Source organism: Hylaeus volcanicus, chromosome 5 (assembly GCF_026283585.1).
Source record: "Hylaeus volcanicus isolate JK05 chromosome 5, UHH_iyHylVolc1.0_haploid, whole genome shotgun sequence".
NCBI classification, from domain to species: Eukaryota; Metazoa; Arthropoda; class Insecta; order Hymenoptera; family Colletidae; genus Hylaeus; species Hylaeus volcanicus.
In genome coordinates this window covers 8,392,378-8,413,584 of record NC_071980.1, presented here as the reverse complement: position 1 = coordinate 8,413,584, position 21,207 = coordinate 8,392,378, and the positions used below count along the sequence as shown (strand labels likewise).

General features: G+C 39.4%; 1 protein-coding gene and 1 long non-coding RNA gene across 3 annotated transcripts in view; one reads left to right on the top strand and one right to left on the bottom strand.

The window, feature by feature from the left end:
- The first annotated feature begins 4,991 nt into the window (after positions 1-4,991).
- LOC128876132 (uncharacterized) lies at positions 4,992-16,736 on the top strand. 2 transcript variants are annotated; one of them, XR_008456956.1, is made up of 4 exons: positions 4,992-9,629; positions 14,352-14,435; positions 14,604-14,800; positions 16,595-16,736. It is a non-coding gene; the product is annotated as an uncharacterized LOC128876132 (long non-coding RNA). The 2 variants fall into 2 exon arrangements; XR_008456955.1 differs by having other exon boundaries at positions 14,352-14,445.
- LOC128876130 (atrial natriuretic peptide-converting enzyme-like) overlaps positions 14,353-21,207 on the bottom strand; it is a 51,149-nt gene continuing 44,294 nt past the window's right edge. Inside the window, exons 9-19 of the mRNA XM_054122246.1 lie at positions 20,788-20,939; positions 20,193-20,391; positions 19,906-20,058; positions 16,593-16,886; positions 16,262-16,403; positions 16,006-16,157; positions 15,733-15,922; positions 15,356-15,509; positions 15,156-15,279; positions 14,635-14,783; positions 14,353-14,541 (exon numbers count right to left, since the gene is read on the bottom strand). Of these exons, the coding sequence (XP_053978221.1) occupies positions 14,353-14,541; positions 14,635-14,783; positions 15,156-15,279; positions 15,356-15,509; positions 15,733-15,922; positions 16,006-16,157; positions 16,262-16,403; positions 16,593-16,886; positions 19,906-20,058; positions 20,193-20,391; positions 20,788-20,939 (1,898 nt within the window). The remainder of the gene's footprint in view (positions 14,542-14,634; positions 14,784-15,155; positions 15,280-15,355; positions 15,510-15,732; positions 15,923-16,005; positions 16,158-16,261; positions 16,404-16,592; positions 16,887-19,905; positions 20,059-20,192; positions 20,392-20,787; positions 20,940-21,207) is intronic.

The following is a 21,207-nucleotide window of genomic DNA, read 5'->3' as shown; positions in this document are numbered from 1 at the left end:
TAAAATAAAAAAAAAAAACATTGAATAATTCATAACCAGCTTAATCGTGGCCGTTCGATAATTCTGTTTCCAAAACAGAGTTTTCTCATAACGAAAACTTCGTGAACCGACATGCGGGTTCCTTCGTTCCCCATGTCCCGGAGAAATCACCCCTCAGGCGTATCGAGCGAAGAGCGCAGGGCTGGATAAAGTGATCGCGCCAATTGACTAGTAATCGAGTACACCCCCGGCAAACTCGATCATCCTGCATAACAGCCTTATCTAGATGTCGGGAATTAGGTGGATTGTAACGAAACTCGTTACGACGGGCATTGAGGTCGAAACAATTAGCCTTTGCGCGCGGGGGCGAGGCCATTAAATAAAATCGAACCGCAACGAACGTCTCCTCGTCGTCTAATTGTCGCATCGACGGGATCGCGAGCGTTGCTTTGCAACCCTTTCGCGCAATTTGCTGGAATTATTCTATGAAAGGTCGCGATATGTAATTGAATTTTGTTGCTGTGAGTCACCATTAAATTACTATTGTTGAGGTTATATCGAATAGATGCGAGGACACGCTCGATTTAAAACGAAATAAACGATAATAAACGAAATAAAAACAAAAGAGATAGAACAAAATGTAATCTGCTCGGAGCCACAGAAAAGAAAAACTTCTCTGAAAATGAAACTTTTCCAGCCACGTGCTTGTATATTGCTTTATGTTTTTATCGTGAAAACTGTTGTATTCGTTCGCATAAAGCTTTCTGGAAGCTTCCTATCTTTACTCGAACGGTAACCACTATTATTGCCATACAACTGCTAAATATCATTATCTTGCGAGCCTCTCGAAGCTCGTACATGAAGAAAAGCCGACAATCAAGTCTAAGGAACAGATGTTCGACACCTTAATTCGGTTTATCCGTCGGGAGCCTCTTAAACCGATTAGCCAAATTCGCGTCGTGCGAAATGAAGTGTCCGCACAAAGGGAAAGAGTAGACCCACGAAGTGTCGGTGGAATGACGCTTAGGTAGGGAGGGGAACGGGGAAGCGACGCTTAATCCCGTGGAACTCGGCAGTCGGCTGAAACGTTGGATTTTTAATTAACGAATAATTAAAAGGAGCAACTTTCCTTCCGGCGTTTTTCGTCCCGAGCGTGCGGGCGAGCTCGCAACGATAAATTAATAAACCGCGTTACCGGTGTTGTTCATTTCGCGTGATCTATACGCGGACAAAGTTCGTCCGACGATAATAAGTTTGTAATTAAAACGCGCCGCGTTTTTATGAAGGCGCGCCTCGCGGATGTTTCTTGTCCGCAAATGGATGAAATAATATTAAAATTGTCGAACATCGCTTTCGTGAGGTGGATTTTTCTGGTGTTTAGTGATTATATAGTGATTATGATTGTGTTAGTGGTTACGATTGAGTGAAATAAAAATTTGTCGAAAGTACCGCGTTGGAAAGAGAGTAACGCGCTATTTGAATAAAATGTTCGTCGAGGATTCATCGGGACACGCGATTGGAGGAGAAGATACACACGTGGATGCAGCCAAGTGCACCGAGGACCCTTACTGCATGCAAGCGAGTCTAAATCCGGATTAGGCGGATCACCCAGCGGGTGCCTAAACATCGATATAATCGTAGGATCGTTCCTGGCCTCGGTAGCAGCTTCGCTGATATCCAGACCGCATTCTCCGTCCATTAGACCTTATAAAAATATTGTAATTCACCAGCGTAGGATAATTTTCTTTGACTGCGATCTCGGGGACTAAAGAAATCAGATCAAAGAAGGAGGTAACTCTTATCTAGATAAATATTTCGTATTAACCGTTCACTGCACAAATTGATTAACTCCAAAAACCTGAAATTTAGGTGTCAAAGCACTTGATATAGTCGACTTCGTTCGGACTTCCTACCTTCCTGTTTACTATTGGCCGACCAATCGGGAGATAACGTCTAGGTCAAGGGGTTTGAGTAAGATCATCGTTATAAAGTCAGATTCCCTTCATTTGGCAATATGAAGATATATCTTTCATCGAAGATATATATTAAAAGAGTCGACAAGATATCGAAGAAATATGCATATCTTTTATTCATTTTGGAATACACATTGGTTGCGCATGCTGGAAAGAAATACATTCCGGTTAATTTGAGGCTATCTCGCATATTAAATTAGCGAGTATATGAAGTTTCATACATATATTATTTATATATAAAAATTTCAAGCTTGCTTCGACCATTCCCATTTCGGATTACTCAACCCTGTTGCAATGTTTCCGACCACTCGATGCCACCGGATGTTTCGAACCCACGATGGAAAGTTTATCGGGCTCCGACGCAAGAAATACAAGCGTTAGGCGCTATGAAATTGCAGTTATATTTGCGTCGGCGATAGAGAGCTCGCCTAATTGAGTCGTCGCTGCAATGGTGGCCTATCGCGTGCGGATAAATATCTTGGTTAATTGGTCGACCAGGAATTTTCTACACCCGACATTATTGCATCGCGAGCCCTTCCGCGATTCTGGGACTCGTTCCAATTGAGTGCACTCGTATTTGTAAACTATGAGCGCTGGTTGACTCGCGGTACAATTTATGCGAGCAAAATATTTGTTCTCGCGAAGATGGGAAAGACTGGTCGAAGCAGAAGCGAACGGTACTCGATGCAAGACAGAGAAGAACACGTTTTGGGTGAAACGAAGATCAGCGATAAATTAAGAGATTAAAACACTGTGAGCCAGTAAATTCCACAGTGTCCCAGCCCCTCAAGACTCTTAGCTATTATTTAAACGAAAAAGAAATTTGAACAAATTCCACGATCTCCTAGCTCCGCAAGTTTGAATTTCTGCGACCATCCTCACTTTTGCCAAATCAGGAGTAAAATTCTACCGAAGTCGAAGCCTGAATCGGTAGCGATGAGCACTGGATGTCGCAGAAAACGAAGCTCTCTGTCGGCACGAACTCGTTAAAAGACAGAGGGGTGGGACGCGGGGTTGGTCGTGCGGCAAGCGCGATTATAAATTCAAGCTGAAACTTATAATCGTGTTTGTTTTAATTAGAACCGCAGCGTGCGGCTGGGTTCATTTAAGACTCGGAGTTCGCGGGCCCTCGTTTCGCTTCGCTCGTCGCCCCTGCCCCCCAAAAGCCTCCTGGCTCCGCAAAATCCCGAGTCGAGTCGAGTCGAGTCGAGTCGCGACTCGACTCCCGTTAATTTCACGCGAGGCATTAGTACGTTAATAAACCGTTATTTATTGGCACGCTCCTTAAGAACATTTATTTCACCGTTCCGACGCATTTTCCGCCGCGCCTTTACCGCACACTAAATCAACCACCGATCTCGCTTCGGGGAAGCGAACAGGCACGAATAAATCTAAAGATCTTCTCTACCTCTTTCGTTGCGATTCCTCTGCGAGTATTTTGGCCGCTCTGCCACTTTTTTGTTCCTTCCACTCGCTGTTCAGAAGCAGTGGCTCACAATATGGCGCAAGTTTTCACGATCAGCGACGATTGTGCCCTAAATGGAGTTTTTGGAATCGTTTCTAAAATTTGGTCATTTCTCCACGGGCTGTTCAGAAATTGTAGCTTCCCATTCTTTCTTATTCACCCTCGGGGGCTGTAGCTATGTTTAATTCTAGCTATAGCACGGGCTAAGCGAACCCGAGGTACCCGAGCTATAGTAGGCCGTAAGAGACATGTAAAGGATATAATCTAAGAAGTTTAGGATTGATGTAAAACAACGCAAATGTGATACTGTGCAAGACTGGCGAATCGTAACAAGCAAGCCTGGACCAATAGGTGCAATGATCAATATAAAATAGATTACGTACCCTTAAAAAATAAAGAAACAAACTATTCTGGCTTTAATGCTTGTTTCTTTGCCTCGCCCGCCCGCTTTTTGGCTCAGCGACGTATGCGTCCTAGATCATGCGAACTGAGACAGATTTCACGCGGATAGATTTCAAATCGCGACAAATCCGATCTCTCGCATCGTTCGGCCCGGATTTTCGCCCCATTATCCTGGCCCACGAAGGACTTCACGCTCGTTCCTCGATGAAAGGAACCCTTTATACAGCCACCCTGGATACACTCAGCTCTACGTCACGTCGAATACGAAGGCAAAACGGTGTGTAATCATCGTCGTCGGATTAAAGTGATACTGTTTTTAAAAGAATGACACTAGCTCCTTGGGAGCCCTTGCTCCCGCTCTTCCGCTTCGTAGAGGATTAACGAGACTCGGAGTGACATTGATACGCTGGGCTTGGGTTTCCTCCGATTCGAATCCGGTGTTTGCGATTTTCCATGTATTAAAGTGTTCGAGATATATAAATATAGACAATTTCATGTTTCATATTCGTTCAGTTAAATTATACGCTTCGTAACGTCTCGATACGGAAAGAATAGTTTGTTTTTTATCTTTATCTTAAAGGTCATATGGAATATAGACATTCCATAAATTTGTTATGAATTTACGAATTTTAGAAATAGTTTTATTTAAAGTAGAGTTGTTTAATATTCAATGATATTAATTTAAATCTTCCCACGGGGCCATCTAGCGGTGAACAAGTCGAACTAATATTCTGAACTTCGATGTGAGCGCCATCGGCGGAAAAACGCCCAAGTTTCTCGAGAAATAGTTCACCTTTTTAGACGCTAGGTGACGCCACAGATGCTATTTTCTTTATCGACATCGCAATTATCGCATATTCTGTATTTTTTGTACATAGTTTTGCATCGTGCTAACCGTAACAAGTAACGATTTAAACTTGTAATCATGTAGCTTTGATTTATATATTAAAAGTAATCAAAAATTAATGTTTCCAAAGAAAAGTTTCTATTCAAAGTTGTCGTTATAGTTACCGAATATCGATGCTGTTTTACGACAAACTTGGACATTTTATTGTAGATGGCGGAACCGTCCTTAATGCAGGATGTCCGTATAAAAAGCTACGTTTGAATATATTTTGAATCAGAATAACGATAAGAGGAATAATGAAAAGTTCGAACGACCATACTGTCAATACATCATTTATTTTTCAACACGAATTTTCCATAAATATATATCAATACTCGTCATACATAGTTTTTGCTTGCGTATAATAATATTTTCTTACAGCACATACATATTTTCTCTTTTAATATAGTTCTTTGTACCGATCTGAGTTGCGCTCCCGAACTCACAGCACACGTTTCTCCCACCATTCCCCTAAGAATGAAATATATTTTTGCAGATTGCTATCGAATCACCGATTAAGTAATACTTCCAGGTCCTCCCTAACAGGGGTATCGTTTCGTATCGATTTTCCCAAGTCTTTTTTCCACGATATGCCCGGATATGTCTCGTAGAATTCGTTCATTTTATTGCCATCTACCGTACCCATTTTTGTATTCAATTATTAGTTGATTTTTGTCTAGCAATCGACCCGCAAAAATATATTCTTTTTTTTTTTTAAAGCAAAGTACAATGTTCCTTAAATTCTATCAGAGTATGGCGTAGAGACAGTATATTCATACTTAACTAGACAGAACGGACATACTTTCGGGAACGTACAAATATTTAAAATTGCAGTGAAATGTATGAGTTCACAGCACAACGAGGAGTCAAACTAATCAGCCTGAAACCATCGCGCAAATCGCACCTATTGCGTAGCAAATTATTCCAGAAATTACCGTCTTAAGAATATATAGGTATGCGCGATGAAATTCAAATTCCATTTTTTTTTTTCCATTTACACGTAATACTGAGTGGGACAATTCACCATCTTTATTTCGTCGTGACTTCCTCAATTTTAAACAGATTAAAATCGAGTATGTTTAAGCGGAGGCTTTCCATGAAAAAAATTGAATCGCTTTAACGTCTCTTCAGAAACATCCCATGCGCAAACAATTAATAACAATTAACATTCAACATTCTTATAGTCTAGCGAAGTTAAAGCTGAAGAAGTTATGGCGAAGACAAGGGTAGGGAAAGAAAAACAGCCGCAGCCTGTATTTCTCGACGTTGAAATGTTTTGGAAGATAGAATGTTACAAAGCGTGAATGTATTCGTTCATATTATAAATTCTGTTGCGCAACACACGCTGCAAAGTCTCAACCCCCATAACTTCTTCTTCATTCTTTGTTTTTGTACGCGAAACCACGCGGATAGATATACTTTTATATATTTAGATATACTACTAATCGACATGCTACAACTCTCGGCCAGCAAGAGCAAGTTCATTTTACTTAATTTCCTCTTCGTAATTTGCTACCATACATATACATATTTGTTGTTGTTAATTATCAACGGATATTTAACAGCGATATATGCGTATATATGCAACAACATCGTTTGTTATCTTTGTCTTCTTTGTAGCATCCGCGCCAGAGCCCTGTGATAGTTACTTTTAATATTACAACAACGAATGGGAAAGGCAGTGCAAGCGTCGAATCTACCGAGTTGTTTTGAGGTCGATTTTCGTAAAAAGTTTCATCGCTGGTATTCTAGAAGTTCGAAAGAAATCTTTGGAATACTTGAGAAATACATACAGCAATCGTCACGAGGAAACAAACGATTAAAATTACTAAATCGTCTTCTAATTAGTAGAATCAATGATTTTATCTTTTAATAAATTGACTTCAAAACAACGCTCACTATCCCTTACAGTACACACTTTAGCTATGGATATTGCTCGCGTAGAAAAATCAGTAGTGAAACATAATCCCTCTAAGCTCCTTGAGCACTAAAGTGGTGTCACCTTAATTGACCGTGAGTTCAATTCGATTACCAACTAATTACAAAACCTCGCCAGTATCTCGAGCAACGACCGATCCTTCGATTCTTCCGTCTACGCGGAACTCCTTCTACCTCTATCTCCAGTGAAAAAAGTTGTGTTCCAGAAATCAATAAGTGGGTCTAGTGCTCCAAGTAGATCTATCATTCCTCTAACACCGCTCGCATCGAGTTCAGAAACGAAATTAGAACGCTAAACAGTTCGGATTCCCTTCATCCCTTAAGTGAACACAACACTCATTTTGAAACCAGTTACAGTGTCGTTCGTGTCCTCTTGAAAATTCAACGCAAATTAGAAGATCACGAACGCGGTCACCTCTACTCTCTGAAAAACTCCTCGACTATTTTCAAAAGCAAACTTCTGATTAACTTGTACGCTTGACTATGCGTTTGGAAAATGATGAAACGTGTTCAGGCTATCGGCACGTCTGTTCCTGTCTCTTTCTTCAACGTTAATTACAATTCTAAGGTACAACGCTATCTAAGTCTATGTACCAATCACAGCGACACAGAACATGTGGAACGTACCTACGTATATACCTACATAGCCAACATTAATCTATATGTGTATGCAATGTATGCATATTACAAATATGTATATACATATACATAACATATACAACATACAAACATCGGCTTACAATTACTCGACACGCACTATGCACTGAGAGTGTCCTCGGTTAAAAAGATATTTCGGTGGATTAGTTTGTCATCGTTTTGCAAACATTAGCAATTTCTTTTAAATATACATTTATATTTATATGTATATTTATATATATATATATATATATATATATATATATATATATATATGTATATGTATATACGATACAGTATATCGACCACTGATTGTACGATTAGGATTTGTGCAGGGCACAACAAGCAATCACATTTAGTATCCCCGCGTTGTATTCGCCAGTGATATTGTTCTATGTTCGCTACAGGTGCGCTAAATGCATCTTACAAAAATTATTTCTTAATTTCCTCGGCTTTGATTGTTCTTTCGTATCGTTGTTAATGTTTCTCAGGGAGCGTGACGTTGGTAAGTCTTGATCGAATAGAACGCGGAGCGAAACACGCAGCGTATAAATGCGTTATCAGCACGCCACTAATCGTGATATATGTATATATACGCGATTAGAAAGTTAGTAGCTGTACACTTCTGACAACAGTTATCTTTTATTTTTGCACGGGAAAGGTGATGATTAACTCTGAAACTTGGCTGAATTACGCATTATGAGCAAGAACGAAGAATGAATCATATTTGTTCGTCGAAGAAAATAATTTTCGTTTCGGATACTTGTCAGATTTGTATTATATTTTTGTTGAACCACCGAGTAGATACCCATAAATGGCATTAGTTCGTTAATCGCGAACCGTTTATTTTTATTTTAATTCCCCTATCTTTATATAAAATACTCTTACTTCATTCCTTGCGAAGAGGAACGAGGCAATTTAATCTAATTTGATCTCTGAATTGACGCGCATATTTGTCGGCTCTGGATCTAGTTCGACTGTCGATTCCACAAATATTTAATATAGTGACGTATATCGTCCTTCAAGCTCATTGACGATTGTATAGATGCGCTGGCAACGTTTCTTACATTTTCGTAACTTAGTTCGTAGGTTAACAGCTTCTCGTGTCCCGACCGTTTACTTACTATTCTTTTAAACATCCTTGATAATTCGATTTCTTTTCCGTTAGGATAAAACCTTTTTATTCGTAGTTGGTACCAACTGAGGCTTCTTTTGAATAAAATACTATGTTTCGCCAGCGTCGTAACAAGCTTCTTCAGGGGTCAAATGGCATAATTATGGATGAACTTTGATATAAACTCTTCGATTGGCAGCCAATGAATTATGGCACGAGCTGAGGTACCTTGATACTTCATGTACCAGAAATCTATCTATAGACTTGAAATTTTTTAAACTCGACCTTTTATATATTTCTAAGTTTTTATTTTTTTAATCTATTTCTATTGGAAATTCTATTTCTATTGTCCAGTGATAATATTGATGAACCAGTGCTATTAAAAAGTAATGGAAACAAATTAAAAATTTGTCTCTCTTTCTTAAATTTTTAAAAATTTTTAATTCGTTTTCAGTACTTACCAATAGCACCGATTCGTCGATATTATCGCTGGACATTTCCGATAGAAATAGATTTAAAAAGGTAAAATCTTAGAAATACTATATAAAAGCTCGAATTAAAACTTAAAAAGTCAAATATAGAAAACTAAAAAATAGAAGTATTACAAATATAACTGTAGAATATATTTCTCACTTCTATGAAAGTATGAATTTTGATTATATTTTTGCGAACACCCTTTGGATGGATCCAAGGCCTGCTGGTACTCGCGACAGGACAAAGCTTTGAAAATGTAACCGTATTTCTGAGAATTTTGTATAGCACGGAACTAATCTCTATTTTGAATTTAACGAGTTACGGCTTCTTGGAATCTCCTTAGACATTCTCCAGTTTTTGTACTGTTAGGGTAAACACGACGGTTGCCACACCTTGCTTCGCTATCACAACATAGCGGCGAGCAACAACAAATGTCACGGTTTTCCAGAAGGAAGGGGAATGACCTGAGCGGGGCAGGTCAGAAATCTCCGCATTCGAAATCCGTCCGTCGAGTAATAAGGTTGAATCAAACGAGTGCGTTATATGCGAACGGGGAATAGGTCGGTTAATTTAGAAACTCTTCTTCGAACTTGACTATTTCTAAATCGGTAGTTAAAGTGTGAACAAGACCCAAGCTGCATCCCACGCCAACATTGGTCTGCCACTTCTATCCTGCGCTGTTCAGTTTGGCACCCTTCGACAACTTGCGATCTCTGCATAGTATTCTACCCTAAAAACGCGTCCTTCGCTCCGTAAGCCTCGGTAAGTACCAAAACCGTACCGTGAAAGTCTAAAACATCTTTCTTTCCATTTTTTGTACCATTCACGTTCCGATATCAGACGGCTCGTATATAAATCGTACACGATTGGAATACAAATGTGTATGCAGTATATATGTGTACAAGTATACTACGCTCTTAAACAATTTAGAGTAATAATCTTATCGACAGTTTTAATGAATACGCGGAGCTTATTACGGAATCGCGCTAATCGACATTGACTTCACAGGAGTAGTTACACAGTTTCGTAGTATCTTTCGCGAAAGAGTACCTTCCTTAGTGACACCATTTATTTGTGCGCAGTATTTCACGCCACTCTCGAGTAAAATGAATCATAAGAGATTTTTCGTTCAATTCAAAGGTGGCATAAAGTAATTCTATCGTTTAAATCGTTTGAAGTTAATAGATACGGTTTCTGTTATCGAAAGCACGACTATAGAAAATACTATACAATTTATGGGTAAAAAAATGTTCAAATCGGCGAAAGTGCGAGATACTGAAATACTTACTCGAAGGTTTCGTGGACTTACATGTACAATTTTTACAGACCTCGACCCTAGACGTGAAAACACGATATTCCTACTTCTAAATTGACTACAAGTATTGACTCGTAACGTTCTCAGTAAAAGAACTTCTAAAATCATTCGTGAAATAAGGATTCGCGATTCTTATTCTATAAATACTCGTCATGAACGATGCGTCCTTACTCGTTACGGCTTCGTGAACCATCGCGTAAAGAAATATATAAACATTCATTATACGAGACGTTTGTAAAGAAAAGATACGATTTTTTTTTATACACTGAAACATCGATGAAACCGGCTACTATCGTATGCTTGTCTTTTCTGTAAATTATATATACAATCGTTTATATATATATACTTTAGTAATAGCTGCTTACATCACATTATGCGGTTATTATTGTATATATGTATACTTTATATAATCGGAAATATAAAATTACGTACGAGTGCATATACGTATAGATTTCATGTATTAGATACCATCGACTCCGTTATCGCAATCGTTTGGATCAAAGTTCTATGTTGAAAAGCGGTCGCGATGGGTAAATCAATTTAAAACGAAGTGAGAAATAGTAGCTACTCAGAGTTCAAAGTTAGAGCGTATTATACAGGGTAGTTTCAGTTGACCATTCTGCAAAGTCTCTCTTCCTAACTAGCCTAAGCGAAATTATGCGGTGGAAATAAATTCTCTATCTGGTTTAAAAAAATATCTTCATCGAAAACATTCGAACTTTCCTGATTGTCCGATTTGATTTTCATTTTCATCTATCGTCCTCTGTGAACTAGCCTCGTTCGAGCTAACCGAAGTTATTAAAATATCATACAAATCGAACTGCATTCGATAGTTAGGCAGAAGCTTACGTTACTTTACATCTTATTTATCGTAGACGGATATTGGATTTCCGGGATGAGAATACAAATTTAACGAAACATTTTTCTTTAACTTTTGACAGAGAAACAAACTCGAACGTTCGATAAAAATAATATTTCGATCATTATTAGACGACGAAACTTCTAAAAGAAAAACAGGGTTTCTTAAAGGTCCATGGGACCTAAACGTATGATCGAATTTAGATTCACTATTCTGTAAATTACGACTCTAATAGATAGCTATAACAACCTGCGGTTACATCGAAACACAATATAGACGAGAACTATATAACAATCAGCATATCACTGATCTTACCCCTAATCATTTTATATCCTAATCTTACGCGCTAGTTTATTGTCCGTTTTGGAACATTTCCTAAAATTATTTATTGTCTGCTCACACAGTATTGTTGGTTATTATTAATTATATTACTCCTCGATTACAACTATTTGTTGTCTGGATACTAAGGAAGACATTTGTCATTTAGCATCTTCAATCGGAGAAGAATTAAGCATTTCAATGAACGAAATATTTAAATGAAAAGGGAACAACTATTTAGGACGAATTGAAAAGCCTAGAACCTCCAAAAACATCAAAGACAGTAAGTAAACGCGATATCTTTATCCTACATATACTGACAAATTTTCCAACTAACGTAGGCCTTCTGAAACAATTAGATGATTTCATCGTACCCTCTATAGAGAAAACCTGAATCGAAAGTATTCTCGAAAAAGATATAGATTATTGTCCTGACCAACAATACCGCTTTTCTTATCGCTTAGAAAAAGTCTAAGTCAATTAGTAAGGCTCCTAGTTTTCATAAACAATATACATTGTATAAAGTAGACTCATTTAAAAACTATTTCCATTTGAGTGCGGATCAAAAAAGTGCTGGTGCAGAGTATTGTCCCTAGAATTCAGTCAACATGATCTCTAATCCTAAGCTAGGTTTATAGTGCACTATAGAAAAACTACAAGCAGCACCGAGTGCCTCATTAAAACGTTACTGTTCGTGTTTCGAATATTCCTGTTATAAATAAGCATATTCGAACCATGAACACACGGATTAGAATATTAGTACATACATATGTTTAAGCTATCGTATAAATACGCGATTGAGCAACATCTTGATTTGCAAATAAATTCAATTCTCAGCGATTAAGATATATTTGAAAAATTTTAGCTGTGCCAACGTTGGCTCAATGCCAACATCTTTCCATACCTTTAACCTTCTATGAGCCCGTGTAACTTTTAGATCACCTGCTAATACATCGAGATTCAAATGGTATTATTTTACCAAATAATTTTAGTTTTTTCACAAAATGTCCTATACGTCTTAATTATATAATGTCTCTGATAACGAATAACAATAGTGATAGCTAATCACTTGCAAGTTGTTTGTAGAAAAAACAATTCGGCTCATAGAAGCTTAAAGTTCAAGATCACAAAGCTTTGAATCTGTAAGCTTGATAGCACAAAACCCACAATTGAATTTTTGATACTTCATTGCAATCAAATAATTGGATCAACAATTTTAATACTGAAATCAACCTTTCGATCTGACATTCTTTAATCGAAAACAAGTAGTAATGATGTTGCTCAGCTCTGACATTAACATACTTGTAATACTTCTATTACATACGCATTTATATATATATATATATATGTTTCCCTGCTTATGCATAAACATGTGCTTCATATCAATACGCTATTAATACACCCTACGCTAAACATATATTACGATTTATACTTACATTAACAAACATACACTTCAATTATATTTGCATCGTAGATTTCTATACTTACAATTACACGAAATTTTTATTGTCGATACACACACGCGTCTCGTGCAGTACACGCATGACGTTTCACCAACCGCCAGGTGTGCGTTTGAGAATTTCGTACAAAAGTGTCATTTATTGTCTGCGAAATAACACTCGGTTCATTGATGTTGGCTACGTTTACTTCACGCATAAAAAAGTCATTGAAACATCAGCGTTTCATGAGAAACAGCACACCGATTCGTATGTCAAAAAGTAGATTTACTAAATTCATCCGAGGCTCTGACCGTTGAGATGAAAATTCGTTAGAAATAAACAATCGATCGGAGATCTTCGCTGACACTCGGCAAGAACACGATTATTGAGTCGTGTACCGAAGTAATAAACGCACACCCTATTTTTAAATATTATTTTCAACCACCTGGTGGTGAGTAGGAGGCTCTTCAAAAAACCGACAGCGATACAAAATTTTTTTTTAAATTTTTGTCTCGTTTGCGAAACTATTATTAGTTTTGCTCACTTTTAATCTCGGTACTAAATATACGCCAGTCGTCTGACTTATTGATTTCTTTATTTTTTTTTTTTTTTAATTACTTCCTTGCGCTGATGAAAGTTGACTTTCTAGAAAATTACGACGAGGGGGCCGTTGTTCGAAGTTTCTCGTCCGACTTACGGACCCGACGTTCGTGGAACAGTTTTTGAATATGTTTCCTCTTATTTCATCTTTGCTTGTACGCCCTTAACTAAGTACCTTATCGTTAACACGAGTAAGAGACTTTCGGAAGTCGATCGACGTAGACTGCAATCATTAAGAATCAACCATTTTTATTTCGATCGAGTGCTTCATTTTTGATACTCTGACAATTCCAAGTTACGTGTAAATTAAATAAAAAAAATGATGAAAAGACGTACTGTACCGTAATTCGAAAAATAATTATACAATTTTAGCAATCTACGTCGACCAACCTATGTTCGTATCATATGAGTCATTTCAATAAATACAAGAATTAGCCTCGCTATAGATTGATCACATTTTTAGCAACGATTAGACTAAACTATTCTGTATATCGTCACAATTATTGTCGTTGCCAGAAATATTTGGGAATTTACAGTAAGAACGGTAAAAACCTGCATCGAGAATTTGATTTCTTGTTAAAAATGAATGTTCCTTAATTATCTAAATTAAACAAGAATAAAAATAAGCTGAAAATATACGTAATAAGAAAAGTTTCTCGTAGTCTGTCTTAAAAATAGGTTTCCTCTATTCCACGAGGTTTATAGCAACTTAAGCAAATTAACAAATATATCTATAGTCGTTCTACCTACCTATATAGTATCAACACACTTAAAACAGCATGTAACGCACTCTTCATAATAGAATGACTTTTAACAAGGAATCTTAGTGTCTCGAATCAGAAGTGTGCACGCACGTTATTTTCGTGAAAATTATTGTCTGAACTTAGTACTCGCATAGATATACCTCTTACCAGTTGTACGAAGTTGTACGGAATCATTATTTTCGTTTTTAGATTAACCCATACCTACGTCGGAGTACTTGGCCATTTCATTACGAATCCACGGAACGTATTTTGGCACGTAGGCGTAAACACCAGGTAATTTCGGGTGAGCACACTTTATTCCCCAACTAACGATACCGCCGACAAACCACTTCTCTTTAACGTGTTCGTCCTGACACAACAAAGGACCCCCGGAGTCCCCCTGTTAATTAAATCATAAGTAAGAATGACCAACTACTTAAACCGACAAACATTTTGTTTTAGATATCGGAGACATTTTGATCTACGAATTTACCTGACACGCGTCCTTCCCCCCATCTGGATAACCGGCACAGATCATCCCATCGGTGACGTTCAATTCTTTGTACGCGAGCCACAAATTGCAAATCTCCCTGTTCAGAACTGGAACCTGCACTTCGTTCACGGCTGGTTCGTACTCGGATGCTGCAAAAATCAATCACGTAAGCAATCCTTTCAAATCGAACACGTTCGATATTTACCTGTTTACTACTGAACATACCGAGGTTTCATTTACACCTACTACATATTTCTACTGGAATCGAACAAATGTCTAGTCTTAAAGATACATTTTTCAACTGAAACAACTTTTTTCTTAGCGATAATGTCCGAGGCTTCGTTAAGGAGATATTAACAGAAAACCCCGACCAATAAACCGTAGGCTACGCGCTAGGCGACCGCGCTCGTACGCGAAATTGCGAAGTCGTTATCAATGATCCAGTAATTTTAGAATAAAGTCTAAAATACACGAGTGAAATTGATAGGCTTGGTAGTGTAATGTTGATCCGTGATACTTACAATCGGAGTCATTTTTCTTGCCCCAACCGATGACGGTGCATAGAGTTCCGGGGATGAGATGAGTGTCAGCCTTGGGCAAGCAGACTGGTCTCACATGTTCGTGGAATTGAACTCGTCTTTCCAACTGATAAGAATGACGAGAAAAGATAAAATCATTGCCAAAAACAACGTCTTGTCGACCGAACTAGAAAACGGTCTACCTGAAATAGGGCGACGTCGTTGTCGTGAGCGATACCCAGATTGTACATCGGATGAGGCACTACTCTCTTCACTTTCAGTTTCTGTCCAAGATACGTGTGAGAGTGTCGTCTGGTAATACCTAGCTGAATCGCCCATCCAGTTACGTCGGAGTAACTGGTATCGGAGAAAAATATTTTGTTAAAAACGTGGTAACTAGACTGCGTCGATGTTTATGCAATTCCGTATTTTCGCAGATGCAGAAAAAAGAATTAAGTTTAAGGGGATATTTTTGAAATGTTTATAGAGTTTTGTGAAGCTTGTATAGGTAGACATACTCCCTAAAATGAAAGTATTATCATACCTGCATTTACCATAAACAATAGTACACGAGACTCACTTTCCTACGCAATGAGACGCTGTCAGAACCCACTGATCGGCTATCAGAACTCCAGCACAATAAAAAATCTGTTCAGGTCCCCCAAGAAGAGCTGCCAAGAATGGCCAATCACCCGGTGCCGATTCCACGCCACCCACAATTCTAGTCTTCACCTTTGCGTTCCCATACACCGTCTTTCTTCGTCCGCAAGCTGCGCAATCGACGTCACAACAAGTGACTCGCAAGAAACCAATGTTTCCCGATTGATAACACGTATCCTTATAAATAAGTTACCGTATTCCGTACACGTGAGCTCCACCTTTGGATAGATCTCCTGATCCGTGATGCATTCCTGAAATTCCTTCAGATGGTTCGTCTTAGGGCTACTGAAATTCCTCTGGGTGATGTTCATATCCTGGGCCAGCAACCTCGACGAAACCGCCACTCTGAAACAATTACAAAATCCAAATCAAGTAGCTTCGATCTCGAAAGCACGACATCAAACGTGCACCGACAAAGCGACCAAACGGCCGCAAAACTGTACTCTTACGTGTATCCAAGCATAGAGCAAATCGTGTTAGCAGAGTTCGGTTCCCAATGAGAGATGCAGGCTGGCATAAACTTGCCCATTTCGGCGTGGTAAACCTCCAATCTTCCCTCGCCAACGTCCCCGTTTCTTTGGCTCAGCTTCACTGTAAAGACACCGCATAAGAAACGTGAGATAGAAAACGTTAAAAGAGGCGAGCAGAGGCTGAAGATACCAAAAAAATAAAAAAATAAAAAAAAAAAGACAGAGAATGAATATAGTTTGAGTTGAACGCTTAAGTAAGATCAAACCTTTTAAGGGACAAACAACGTTTCCACATTAATATTCTGCTTACAGCAGTAACGTTCGTCCTGGCCCCAAGGACAGTCCATGACACCGTCGCAGATGTGAGTGGCGGACATGCACCTCCTCTCGCCGCAGTGCAAGGGGGATTTCGAGACGGTGGTCTTCGCTAGAATGGGCTTCTTCACGATCTTCGTGTTGAAAACGGACGCGGTGGGCGAGGAAGAGGAACTGCATTCACCGCACTCAATCTCGTCGGTGTGATCGGCACAGTCCAAGTGACCGTCGCATCGCCAGTCGACCGGAATGCATCTGGTGCCGTCGCATTGAAAGCCGCTGGTGCATACTGCGCAATGCATTCGCAAAAGAACAGGTGAGATACCCTTGTTTTTAGTTAGCAAGCCTTTTCTTTTATCGAGTACTGGCCGCCGTCACAAAAGGTTGTGACGGGCCAGACTTTTTCTGCCCGTCACGAGAGCACCCTGACCCTCGAACCGTGGTCGCGAGGTATCGGGAATTCCGCGCCGCGTTTCCTTTTCGGCGCGTACTCTTTTTCCCCAACGGTGTGTGTACCGCGGAATTCCCCGCGTAGATTTCGCATAAATAAAGAGTCATTGAAACGTACGCGGATTAAAGTTTATTTCCTTTTTTTCGACCTCCCCTGAGTTTCGCTCTCCTCTAGAGCAGCCGGAAGGACGAAGGTAACTGGACGCGTGCACTTGGCACTGGCGCTCAAATTTTTATAAACAAATTCGTCCGTGGAAATTGTGCGACCGAGCGTGTCGAATAGCGGCTTTCCCGGCCGCTCATGCGAGGCCTGTCACAAGGTCCAAAGTTGTTTTTCTAATTTTTGAAGAGTTTTCTAGGTAATGCAATTTTAGAAGGAGGCTATATAACGAAGGCACGATTGCGATTTACTTTTTTACCCCTGTTTCTTCATCGAGTAATGGCACCATCGAAGGAAGTTCAAAGACGTTTCACTAATTTTTGAAGAGTTTTCTAGTTTAATGCAGTTTTAGAAAAAAGCTGAGATGAAAGCACGATTACAATTTCCATGGCGCAGCGATTTGTATATATAGTTACGATGGTATGTATATATGGTTTATGTATATTTTCGATATTATTGTTACAATATCGTCATAAATGCATAAAATCCGCGATCTAGTTATAACGATGTATTACGGAATATAAACAAGCTTCACAGTCAAAGACCAAAAGTCCCAAAGGAAGGTCGTCGTCTCTCTATCAAATAAGTCTAACTTCTCAACTAAATATGGTAGATATATAATCGTGATTTGCATCATTGTTTTTCTAATAAATTATATTAAATAAAAACATGGTCAAATCGCGGCGCCACGGAAATCATAATCTCCCCGAGGTGAATATTCATGTTTACGTCACATTTTAACTACGTCACTTTTTTATTTCTAGCATCGAGGAGTACTGTTGGGGGCCGCAGTGAAACGCGACAGATTTCGAGTCCCTCTTTGTGCTGCTTCTATTCCATAACATAATTAAGAATGATTGGATTTCCCAATTAATTCTGTCCCCTTCGCGATTGAGATAAAGTGAACAATTACAGTTCAATCTGATAACAAACAATAACGCTAATCGAATCAACCAACGTTTGATCCCTCCCGATTTCACTGTTGCCCTATCTACCCAAGTTCGACCTCAACCCGATCAACCGAGAGAACGGTGACCAAAAGACTAGGACAATTAAGAAATCGGTATTAGATCTCCCGAAAGTGGTCCAGGAAATCAAGTCACGACTTGAGGCAGTTGACAATGGTGAACATTCCGTTTCGAGAAACGAACAAATGAACGGAACAAAAGAGTCGTAAACGCCAATGGGAGGGCAAACAATGGATATCGGTTTAGAAGGTTAGCTCGGCAATTAGTTCCGTTTGCTTCGGTGCATATGTGCATCGGTACAGCTGACGGAGGTGTTGGTAGGTAAAACAAAAGATGAGCAGCGAATTCCCATAAATATTTCCAGTTCCCATTGTTCCTCTCGCCGAGGCGTTGATGGATCGTTTAGAACGCCCTGGTAGTTTTCTTTTTTCCGAATTTTCGTGACGATCGTTTTTCGCTGGGTCAATTTTACTACCCTCGTTTAAAATTGAACTGACCTATACTACAGAATGAATGTATTAATGAACGGTATAATAGCTCTACAAATTAGCATGTGAATTTGAAATAGTCTCCCTAGCAACTCTTTCGTTGCCTCCCAATTCGAAGAGATCATACAAAAATCGCTCGCAGTCTAGTAATAATGTTGTTCATTTTTTCAAATACCAAAACAAAATTCCGCAAACCAGAGGGTATTAAAAAGCCACGCGAATCCCGTTAATTCCGAATCGCCGCAGACCGCGAAACAGTTTTCGTAATTCGCAACCGGAAGCAGAGTTTCAGTCAGCAAGGGAAAAGAAAGAAATCGTGCGTCTTTGGAGAGTTTTATCGCGACTCGCGTGTATTCTAGCCGTCGCCCGGCTGTCCCGGTGAGATTATTTTAATCCCACGATTATCCACCTCTTTATCAAATGCCCGGACTTTATCCAATGGGCTTATCCCCACCGAAGGAGCTGAATAAATGGCTGCCGAGGCCTTGAACGAAAATGACGAAGTGCCCGTGACCGTCGGACGAAAAGATCCTCTCGATTCGAGTCAATCACGCGTCCATAATGACTAATTCTCGTCTCATCGTGGCCGTTCAATTTTAACGTGTTCACTCAAACGCGACGTTTCTCATTTCCCGTCGCGACCACAAAGACACTTCGCGCTTGTTCTTTTCTCGTCCTTTCCAAAGTAGACATTGTTTACATTAACGCGTGCCGAAGTTTTCGCTCTTTAAAAATTAGTTCTTACGCTTTGCTTGTAAGAAACGATAAATAATTTCTTACAGGGACAAATAAGAAGCTTTAAAAGGGATACAGTCTGCCGGAGTAGTATATTACATCGCTTGAATGCTATTGAAAAGATGTCAAACTTGGAAGTTTCAGAACTTTATTCAAATTCATCAAAAGCTCTCGCGAGGGGAACGAAATTAAAGCTCGAATTTCCTACTTGTTGACTCCTTTGATTCGTTTCGTTTAAGCTGCTGCCCAGGAGGTAGCATCTCCTTTGAAGAGAGGCTTAGCAGATCATATAAGTTTCTCGATGTTCAAGTGCCGAGGCGGTATAAACAATCATTTTTCCAATTTCATTTTTCCATAAGGTTCAATAATTTTCAAGTGATTCAAAAAGTTGTATCAGTACTGTATACCATTCGTAAGATTTGAAAGTTACTTTTGACGACTATTTTACAACATATCGAAAATATCAGATGTAAAAGACCGAATCGAGGCTATCTTTGCATGACTTACCGGGTTTCTCCGCTCTCCGACCTGCCTCCAACACTTCCTGGTGTCCCACGCACTCGTCCGGATTAGAATTCTCCGGGAACAGCTCGCACTCCAGGTAGTCTGGCAGTGTCAGACCAAACACGTCCAAGAAGAACCCGCAACGTCTCTTAGTCTCTGAGCGAAGATTATAGTTTTCGAAATATAGTACATCGATTGTTAAAACAACCCTAGCTAACGATGGCAATACTGAAATTTTTGGAAATATTTCTTCCAACAAGCGTTGCTCGGGCCAGAGTGGCTTTACTTACGAAAGCAGAGACTGCGACAGGGTCGCACCAGGTGACCCCGAGATCCACATTTCGGCACAAAAACGCTGCACAGGAAGAGGGCGGCTAATTCATAGCATCTGACATCGATCACGGAGTCGTAAAGCTCGAGCTCGTGCTGGGCATCGCGCTGCCCGAAATTGCCCATGTAATTCGGGAAGACGGTGAAATTATACGGAATCTGTCGGAACCGACAACGAACGGCACACGTAAATGCGTTTGACATTTAATTAAAGAACGTCTGATTATTCAACGTTTATCGTCGCGATTCGCAATCGTGGAGGACAGTGATTACATTCTTGAAAATATGGCGCAAAGTAATTGGTGATCTCGATTAGTATAAAACTGTGTCTCGATCAAATTCCATTGAACAAGACATCAGTCTTCCGTCTCTATTAGAATTTATTCTTCTTCGCTTTTGATACAAGAACAAAATAGAAGACTCGAAATTTTCTTAACCGACCAAAAAATGACTAATCTCGAGATTGATGAGACGGGAACTGTTTTAATTCGCTTCGAAGAAAGTGGATCGACTCGAAAACGTATTCCACCGTCGCGACGTCCGTGGAAAGCTTACCTTGTGGTTTTGGCAGAAAGTTACTATTATGGGTAGACATACTCCCGGTGCTGGATTCTTCTCTTCGATCATTGCTACTGCCTGTTCCGTCAACGGGAGTACGTTAGTGTAGATCGTCTTATTCTCCAAGCGTATGACAGTCTCGGGATAGGCTGCTCGGAGAAAACAATTATATTTCAAGTATGATCATTTAGCAAGTCTAATAGTTGGACCTTGTCCGTGGTAAAAATTCAAATAGTATAGTATATTAGGTGAACTGGAAAATAATGTCATTTCTGCGAATCTCGATACTTATTTATCATTCATTAGCTTATTGATTTTTATCCGACATTGAACATTTGCACAGTAGATAGCACAAAGGCTGTTGATAACAAGAGCGTTCATATAATCAATCATATAATTGATTAAAAATGGAAACTT